This window comes from Oncorhynchus keta, chromosome 34, assembly GCF_023373465.1.
Source record: "Oncorhynchus keta strain PuntledgeMale-10-30-2019 chromosome 34, Oket_V2, whole genome shotgun sequence".
Classification (NCBI taxonomy): Eukaryota; Metazoa; Chordata; class Actinopteri; order Salmoniformes; family Salmonidae; genus Oncorhynchus; species Oncorhynchus keta.
The window spans coordinates 36,159,737-36,170,198 of record NC_068454.1 but is presented as its reverse complement, the minus strand read 5'-3'; the positions used below and the strand labels follow the sequence as shown (position 1 = coordinate 36,170,198).

The following is a 10,462-nucleotide window of genomic DNA, read 5'->3' as shown; positions in this document are numbered from 1 at the left end:
CAGCTCTGTGGGACTGTAGGGAAGCTGAGCTCTATGGACGTGGCTGTCACTGGCGTCTTTAGCCAGGGACGTCCCACCGGATCATTCAATGTGCTGTGCGAGGGTGCAGCTAACCCTAACCCTTTGGTGTGGCCAGTCGGTTGGGGTGGTGCTCTGCACGGGTATCGACTTTTGCCTCCCATAAAAAGCAACGGCGGTGGAAACCAAAAGGAGCGTCCATAATGACCCAGCATTAATCCTGACGCAACCGTTTAGAGCTTTGAAGTCTTTGATTTGTGAAGAAGGCCCCTGTTCCACCGTATCACTACCCCTCCCTCTCATGCTCCATAGATTAACAGATTATTTAACTCATTAGGCAAACATTATCTCAACGCCCAAATACAGACTGCTTGCCGTAGAAAACTGATAAGTATATCCCCTTTTGCAGTCGCTTCGAATAACACTGCAGCAGCATGTGCTGCTGTCTGCACAGTAACAGCTCCAGCTGCATGGCAGTAATGTATTGCTGATTACAGAGAGGAGAGTCTACTTTGTCAAAATGTGATCAATAATCCCCATAAATGTCTCATGTGCTCTGCATTAAGAACAGGCTGAATAAGCAACATGTGAGGGCCCTGTGTGAATGTAGCCTCTCCACTTGCTGTGGCCATCAAATCATGAGATCACCTGAGACAGCCCCTGTCACAGCCCCCGCACACAGGATGCGCTGACAGGACACATGCCCTCCAATTGATCACACTGTCATTCAAGCTGCCATGCTCTGCTTAAACACACACATATGCTCACAGTGTGTGTGTGTGTGTGTGTGTGTGTGTGTGTGTGTGTGTGTGTGTGTGTGTGTGTGTGTGTGTGTGTGTGTGTGTGTGTGTGTGTGTGTGTGTGTGTGTGTGTGTGTGTGTGTGTGTGTGTGTGTGTGTGAGCTTGTGTGTGTGAGCTTGTGTGTGTATTTAAGCAGAGCATGGCAGCTTGAATGACAGTGTGATCACAAACAAATACCTACAGTCCATATGCATCAGAAATATATTCATAACGCAGCAACTAGATGCTGTGCGGTTGATTTTTTTTCTTCAAACGGTTGACCTCCATGTTATAACCCAAAACCTTTTGAAAACATATCCCAGTCTCAGGAATGGCCACTTGTTTTGTCACTTTGGCATGTCAGACACCATGGCTATAATAGGTTTACCTTGAGAGATGTGACATTCAGCGGCAACAATGAGCCATCTGCAGGAACACTGTTATTTTAGTCTATTGAAAAGCGAGAGTTTTTTTTTCTTTCTTTCAATGACATGGTTATTATCCTGGTCACTTAATCTCCTCAAATAAGATTGATTTCCCTTTTCAAGCAGTGTTAGAGTGGCTCTGTTGGAAAGATCCAGGCCATGGGAACCATGGTCAAGGTTCCAATGCATCCTCACAATTCCTTCATTTGCTAGAGGTCACAGCTACTATGGGTGCTCCCTTGACATACTGATGGCCGAAACATACAAAGGCTCCTTCATTGTTAGAACTGATTGAGAAGAGCAGAAGTACCTCCACAATTCATGCCCGGAAAATATATGGTTTTGTGTGTGTCATATAAATGCAACGTTTCTTTATGTAGGACAATCTGGTGCATCTTGATAGACATGTGGATGACAGTAAAGAGATGACCTTGCTCTAGTTCTGTGATGTTATTGTTTTACACACAGTGGAGGTGACAATTACATAGGAGCTGTTTTTGTTCTTCCTTTCATTCACATTTCATTCAGCGTTTGCCAAGTGACACTGGCAGGACAAAATCCATTTGCAAATCCATTACATGTATCATAATACATGTTGTAAAATAGCTCTTGAAATGTGCGCTGGGTATTTTGAGTAATCATTAATCATGAATTCATAGGCCTTAACTTGTGATCTATGCATGTACAGTCGTATAACATGTATGTATCGGTCCTCATTGCTTCCAATACCCTGAGTCACATCCACACATCTAAAGTCAGAAATAGTATGGCTTTAACTGTGGCGCTACTGTGACACGGGTATTCACATCCCCTCAAGGCTCTATTTTCAGGCCCACAGTAACATCAGCAAAACTATTAATAAAAGTCAAAGGTTGAACAAGATAGATGTACTTTCAACCTTTACATAGAAGTGCCAACGTTGTCTCTGCTTGCCTTTGAGCTTGTGCACAATGTCACAGATGAACAAGGCATTCACTCTCTTTCGCAGAAGGACGATGGCACAATATGAAGGACCAAATAGCATGTCAGTGCGCTGCTACAGGTTCAAGGAGATAGGATCACTTTTTGTGTGCCAAACGGCCTCAATTCTGCCTCCACAGAAAAGGGGAGAGAGACTAAAAGAGGACTGAGAAAGAAGAGCCTTTGTGGGGGCTAAGGGAGAGGGTGGATGAAAAATTGCCTGGGTGAATCAGTTTCCCTCTGATCCCAACTGGAACTATAAATGTATCTGAGAGATGAGCTATCTATCTATGGCGCAGCTGCTTTCTTCCCTGTGTGCCTGTGATGAGTTAGCAGGACCTGGTGATAAAGCTGATGGAGGGGGTGCTATCAGGTGGCAGGGTGGGTAATTACAACTCTCTATTTGGGCTGTGTAGCGATGCCGGGCTCGATAAGGAGGGAATAATGAGGAAAAGGGGGCAGCGATAATGCACCCGCTAAATGGTGGGAAATAGTGTATCATGGCAAAAGTCATCTTGATGCCTGCAGGGATACAAGTGTCTTCTTTGGGATTTAAACCATAGGACTCAGCAAGAGAGAAAATGTTTGTTTTTTTAAGCTAAACGTGTGCCCTGTGGGAGGTTGCCGGGATATCTGCGTTGAGGAAATCTGACTTTTTGACAAAAGGCTCTGAAGGTCGCTCTATAATGATTCAGGAGGTCTGTTTAGCCGCCGCTGTTATTTCGTTTTGCCTCGAGGTGTGGCGATATCCCTCAATGGAAGATTATATGTAATGCACTGGCACAACTTGGTGTTCTTATCAACCTTGTGATTTCCTTGTCCTCCCTCCTCTACAGCTCTTCTTGTTCCATAATGTGCTTTCAAACTTTTGGCATTATTTGTTGTATCTGCCAATTCTCATGTCCAAAAAGATTGAATTGACAAGCACCCCCCCCCCAACAACCCCACATCAATTCAGCTTCTTACTGAGTGAAGCAGGTGAGTTGCTATTACATCCAGTACCACTGCTGTATCACTGCTAGACAAACAGCGTCTACAATACGGTAGAATGCAGCATTCTTCAAGGTAGAGGCCCCTTTACTTGGTTTACTTTCTTTACTGTTGCTTGGGTTAATGCTCCGCTTCATGAGAAGATCATTTTTATTCATTAAATCGTCTTGATATGCATAATATTTAGGTTTTGGTGGGATAAATGTGTTGGTTCTTTACCACAGTAATTCACAGTAGAACAAAGACACTAAAGTCTGCCCTGAGGAGCAATAAAGACTGTATGATTAGAATAATTACAGAACTGGAGAAGTCATTTGGCACGTGGTGAATGTTTTAAGAACACATCATGCAAAATAGGTCACATTAAAAAAAATTGTATCCACAACAAAATATTAACTTTGCTCACATTAATTATGTATTTATTCCAAGCTCAATATGGCTCATTTACAAGTAATGCAGGAGACCTTATTGTTGATTTGCCAAACCTGACATTACGTACCCTGACACTTGAGAACATTTACTAGGCATTGTATAAACACAGAACACACGAGACAAAATTACTTCTAATCTAAATGCATACATCTTTAAATAGTAATCAATTGGATTTTACACGTGACTGAACTGTTTAAGCCATTATCTCTATCTCAAAAGCTGACTAGGTATTAAGATAAGATTCTGAAGCAAACAGTATTTAATGGATGACAAATTGAGTTTCAATAGCGTCTGGCTCAGGAGATCATGCAGAGAACATTTTATCCTCTATGTTTAATTAGATTACATTGAAACTAAACAGCTTTCACTGCTCTGGCGTTTCTTCTTTTGAAATGTAAAGAATTCTGTCCTAATTTCTAATAGCTTTTTGTCATTGTACCCTAATTCTCAAAACACAGTATTGCTCAATGCAGATACACAAAATGGGCTATGTGAGGTAAGCTGGCTGATCTCTCGTACAATTATAGAGAAGAGAATATTGAGCCTGTTTTATTTCAAACTTATCCACAATATATCTCAATACCATCTCAACGATGCAAACAAAACTGTTTAATTAAAATAAAATAAAAAATGATGTGCTCATGATTCACTGTACATTGACAAGCAGCTTTAAAAACAGGACAAAATAAGGATGGTTTGAATTGTTTTAAAAGAAAAACACATAAACCAACATGAATACCAGAACATGACCACCTGACTACCTCCCTATTTATCTAATTGGTATAGACCTACATAGAGATGGCCTTACTCTCTTCCTTGCTGTCAGGAAGGAGATGATACAGTAGGGTGAAAAGGAAGAAGGCAGTGCTGTGATCATCCAAGCTGAAAGAAAAGGACCACCACATCAGCTACATGATCTGGACCCCTCCCTCTCCACATCTCCAACCCTAACCATGATAATGACCGCACTTTCATGTTGGAGTAAATATGGTAGAGTCCTGTGGTTTGAAGGGGTTGACAGTAGCTGGCTGTTGTTTACCCCAGATCAGTTTACTGTGTAAAAGAAAAGATGTCTGATACCAGGAGGACAAGTCATCTGCTCTCTAACAATTTCCTCTGTGGAAATGATTTGGATCTCGTCCCTCTCTGCTTTGGAGAATGACAGTAAACAACAGGGTGCAGCTATGCCCTGGTAGTGTAATTATCAGTGAAAGGAAAATGAAGAGATAAACTCCACGTCATCTAAGTGTCTTTGTAGATGGGGTTCTATATGTCAACCGCAAGATCATAGGGTAATGTCCTTGACAACTATGTAATATAGCACTCTGCATATTACATGCAAAGCTATAGAGATTTTGCTGCAAATAAAACAACCAACTTGTGCTCCTATCTGCAAATTCTCTCACCTCTCACCCATTTCAGACTGTATGATGGCTAGAGCTTTGGAGTGAACTGTGCGCGATCTCTCCATAAAAATGTCCCCATGTGCTTGTTGTGCTGTCTGCCTTCCATTTGCATGCAATTTTTCTTTTCAGCCTTATCACCAGACAGTATGCTGTGAGGTGGGAGTGCTCTGCTCCCTTCGTTTCAGAGGATGGACCCAGGCTTTATCACAAGGTAATTCTCCCACTCTCACTAGCCCATCTTGAATTATTTAACTGTTATTCCAGTTCTAACCCAGGAGAGGGAAACACAACAGAAAAAGCTTTAAAAAACACTAATTTACATCAATTTATTAGATCCTAATTACACATGTTTGCCAAGCTGGGAAATAGTGTTACTGTGTCATTAAATAGAAAAGGAAATAAATGAATCATTGACAATCTGCTAAATCAAATAGGGGTGAGGTTCAGGTGTGGAAATACTAATTGAATTGAAGGTTTATTCAGCAAGCCCTTATCATTTTAAGAACTATGGGCATTTTCAGTTAAGTCAATCTCTGGGTGCACACTATAATCTCCTGGTCATGCTTCAGCAACAGGCTATTATGATTCAGTAATTATACACAGTATTAAATACTGATGAGTTCAGAATTAAATGTGTGTTTTATTTCCCCCCCAACAAATTGCAATAGTGGGGGAGTAACGTTTAATAAGGTTCATGATTATGAGAGGATGAAAAACATAACTTTGTGTGCTCAATGGACTGTACACTTACACACTTGCTATCTACAGATGATAACTTTTCGCTTAACTTATTCATATAATTCATAGCTATTTGCGTGTTTGTGTCATAAAATGAGATGCTCTTCAGAATGATTCGCGCGGTTCACTGCTAGAATGTTATCTAAGGCAATGACAGCCCCACAATAGGAGCACACCACAGTGTTGAGAGACGCGCATACTTTCAGTCAAGGCAGCAGCTTGTCTCTCTCAGAAGCGTCATCGCGCACTTGTCAATCAGCGGACGGTCCTTTTGACGCGCATCATCTCCACCTGATCATCAGGTTTCCTCCAGGTTGAGACAATGGGCGGTCTTTCAGTGCCGAGGGCCCTATTTCCCGGACACAATGATACAACATTATTCTCGCTCGTTTAGGCTTATTAAATTTGAAAACTTATATCACACCAACTGAGAGAAAACGACAGCAGTCAATGGAGCTGTATTTCCCTTCTAAATAGCGCATCCTATTGAGTCCATCCAATGTCATTCAATCACAACTTTTTTTCTTCCTTAATTGTTATCATGCATGATTTATAGCACATTATCTCAACGTATCGCATCAACCCCTCTCCTTGTATTACTGTTGATTTCAACACTGTAATGGCTCATGGGACGTGCTGGACATGAGAGTTTTCATGAGAATTAATTGAAATTGATGATAAGACTTTATGTAGGACACAATTTATATGCAACAATAATAATAATGATAATGATACTACTACTAATAATAATAATAATACAAATAATAATAAAGAAATTACAGGAGGAATAAGATTTAATATTGCCACTGTTCAGGATCTTACCAGCTGAGGTGTCAAATTTCGACTCAGCCTACAAGTGCAAATCATTCTTGAAAGACGACTTTATATTTAATTCAATTTGGCATTAATTCATACACTATATCAAATAAAACGCACTGACTATACATCGGCATTGTAAATTGTTTGATGCAGCCTTATTTTTCACTTTCATTTTAATAATTATGCACAACAGAGAAGGTACGGGAACAAACCACTTAAACATACAATTTACTCAACGAGTCTTTCAGATAACTGTAATTGCTTAGTTGAATATTCGACAACCTAATTTCGGTTGTCGATTCGCCGCCCTTGGGAAAGTCTTTTGAAGTGAAAGTGAAAGGGAGAATTCAGGAAAAATAATTAATTTCACCAAGCACGTTTAGAGACACTCTACCCTCCTCTGTATTTAGGCATATTTATGACAAAATGCTTTTGCACAATATCAGAAAATTAAAGAAGACATTCTTTACCGCGTTATCTTGCGTCTAGACGTATAACATTTGTGTAATGTTTGTACTACTGATGGAGCATGGGACAGACCATTCAGGAAGAGATGAAATGACAATATAGGCTATTGTAGTAAGAGCCATTGCATCGTAGACTGCAACAGTAGGTTATTTAGATCAAATAACAAGTAAAGACAAAAGTTATTTAGAAATAAAATAGTGTGCAGTCGGGGAAGAGGGAGAGTGAGAGAAGCAAGAGAGTAGAGCCTATTCACGTTTCCTATCACCACCGCTCTTTCCCCTGTCAATGAGCGTCTTATGCAATCAATTGTTTTTAAAAAACTTTAATTTAATTTATGGAAACCTCATGCTCTTAGTCATCTGAAACTTACTGTATATCTTGGAATACGTTTTCAACGTGCTTGGTGAATTACTAAAGCTAGGCCAAGACAACACTTCTCAGGAACCGTTCACTGTTGGTTGCAAGTCATGTATATGTACCTGAATATGTCTAACTATACTAAAATGAATACTTACAATAACAAAAAGGTTTGCATTAGTAATAATAATTACATATTTATTATAATGTAATAATATATCGTGATAAATTATCCTTATGATAATATGGATAAATTATCCTTATGATAATATGCTTTAAAGACCTGCACGATTAACTTAACTATAAAGGGCATATAGGATATCCTACAGCCAAATATATGGTGATGCATTTTCCTCCGAGTCCCTGGTCCTCCTCGCGCTCAGGGTGGGATTAGAAGAGCGCTGTGTGTGTTTAGACGTACTGCGCATGCTCCTGTGGCACTTTCACTACCTGCCTCTGAAAACCTTATTTCACATGGAGCAGCCCGGAGTTATCAACCATTTGCGTAAACGCTGGATTCAAGTGCTGAGTGGCGGTTAACAGTCTCTGGCGATAGCAGCAAAACAAGATAAGAACTGCAGCTCTAGATATATTGCCTTCTGTCTTCGATGCTATATTGTCCTCGTCGGATATCAACATGCATCAGAAAACCTAACTTTTATAGAGTTTCTCATCAGAACGCTGCGCATTGCTCTTTTCAAAACGGATATCTTACTACGGTGTGATGAAGCACTGATATTTTACGTAAGTAAAGGAAATATACTTTTTGAAACATTTTATCTCACACTAATGTATTTCTGCGAAATATATTTAATTGGATTACTTAGTTGTATTATATATGTAGGCCAATGTAACTTTTTACCGTGTGTTAGTTAGGCAAACTGAGACTATACTGTCACTAAATATTATAAAGAGACTTGACATATTGTCTGTGATATTTACCTTTTCAGACCAAAAGTATTTTGTACCAACATGTCTAAACCAATGGATCACGTAAAACGCCCGATGAATGCCTTCATGGTTTGGTCCAGAGCTCAGAGAAGAAAAATGGCTCAGGAGAACCCAAAAATGCACAACTCCGAGATCAGCAAAAGATTGGGAGCGGAGTGGAAACTTCTCACCGAGTCAGAGAAAAGGCCATTCATTGACGAAGCTAAACGACTGAGAGCCATGCACATGAAGGAACACCCTGACTATAAATACAGACCTAGGCGGAAGCCAAAGACTCTGATGAAAAAAGACAAGTTTGCCTTCCCAGTGCCCTACAATCTTGGAGAGCACGACGCGCTTAAAGTTAGCGGTCTATCTCATGGAGCGCTTCACGAGTCCCTATTAGGGAACCCAGACAAGGCTGCAGCGGCAGCGGCGGCCGCAGCAGCGAGAGTCTTCTTCAACCCGTCCATGACCACGAACCCCTATTCATTTTTTGACCTCGGGTCGAAGATGTCAGAGCTTTCCTCTCCATCGTTTCCTTACCCATCTCTGGGGTATCCTGGTGGCACGGCTTTCTCTGGAACTGGTAGTGTTGGTGGAACACACACTCACACTCACTCTCATCCAGCCCCGGGCAACCCAGGCTACATGATCCCCTGTAACTGTACGGGCTGGCCCTCTGCGGGTCTTCAGCCACCGCTAGCCTACATCCTGCTGCCTGGCATGGGCAAACCTCAACTTGACTACCCTGCATATGCAGCGGCATTATGATAGCCTATATTGGATTTAGGAGACGTTTAAATGTGAAGAAAAAAATATTCATGCAAGAGTTTATTATGCATGCACAAACTTGTACATGTGATGAAGTGCTCGTTGTCTCAGATATCACATGTGTATGTATATTGATTAATGCCTTTATCGAAGGTAATTCTTATATAGCGAACTCTCTAAACTAATATTCATACATCTCCGGGCAAATCCCAGAGGGTCCGAACAAAAGGATGGCAGAAATACTGAACTGGGGAGGAAAAGGGTAGGAGATCTATTTGCCCGTGTCAATGTGAATACTCATTTGAAAGGTACCATATTTGATTTATATCTGTTGCAAATGCACCTGCTTGACTTGTTGTTATCAAGTAGGCCTAGTTTACTGCATCCCACAACAAATCAGATATAGGTAAACACGAACTGGCCATAATTTTCTTCATATATTGTACCTGATAATTCAATATTGTTTAAAGAGTCTAATCACTGGCTATTATGATTTATATTGTTGGTCAAGAAGGAATGATAATTGTTTGTCCGTCTGGCTTTCTTGTTTCAATCAGAATGACATAAGCCTGTAAATGTGTACAGATAAATGATGCTAATAGTTAATTTGCCATTAGGCTAGTGCTTGAGATAGGGCCTGGAACTGACTGGGTTGTTTGATTAGAAATCCAGTGTATATTTTGAGTTTTTAAACACTGTTTTATAGATGTCTGTACTATTTATTGTTTAGTGGAATGATTATGGTGACCCTGTCGATTGAACAGAGGACATACCTTGTCCTGTAACATTTGCACAGTAAATAGGAAGTGCTTATATAATGTAATTTATTTTAAAGAATGACGAGCCCAAAAGTTTTTTAATTCGACTACAATCGTTCGCCTTTCTGTCAACATTGGCAAGACACAAAATTATCACTGATCATTTTTGATTCTTGAGACTTGTGCATTTACGTGCATAAGGAGCATCATTCGTCTTTACTAACTCTTAATGAAGTTGTCTGTTTTGTGTTTTATTTAACACCACTTACATGTACTTTAAACTCTTAAATGCTATTCTTTTCATTTGTTGAACAAAGGATTATAATAAAGCGTATGCGGACAAACAGAAAGAATCGCTGTAGTTCTTGTTGAATTGCTAACAAGATTTTTATCTGAATTGCCCTGATGTGGTCAGTCCAGGTGAAGTGTAAGGTATCCTCCAAAGGCCGCTTTTGTTCGTGTTTTGAATAGCATTACTCGGAAATCTAAATCAAACCATTGTAATCAAGAGCCAAAGCCTGATTTATCACAATTTTAATCGTGAATAGGAAGGAAGATACAACTGAGTGGGTTTCTTTTAAACCCTCTATTCCCAGTAAAAAAAAGT

General features: G+C 40.2%; 1 protein-coding gene across 1 annotated transcript; it reads left to right on the top strand.

Annotated features, from left to right (window-relative positions):
- Positions 1–7,846: 7,846 nt before the first annotated feature.
- LOC118367020 (transcription factor Sox-21-B) lies at positions 7,847–10,224 on the top strand. Its single transcript, XM_035749947.2, has 2 exons — positions 7,847–8,137; positions 8,344–10,224. Exon 2 carries the CDS (start codon positions 8,366–8,368, stop codon positions 9,095–9,097), a length of 732 nt encoding a protein of 243 aa, XP_035605840.1. The 5' UTR covers positions 7,847–8,137; positions 8,344–8,365; the 3' UTR covers positions 9,098–10,224.
- Positions 10,225–10,462: the final 238 nt, after the last annotated feature.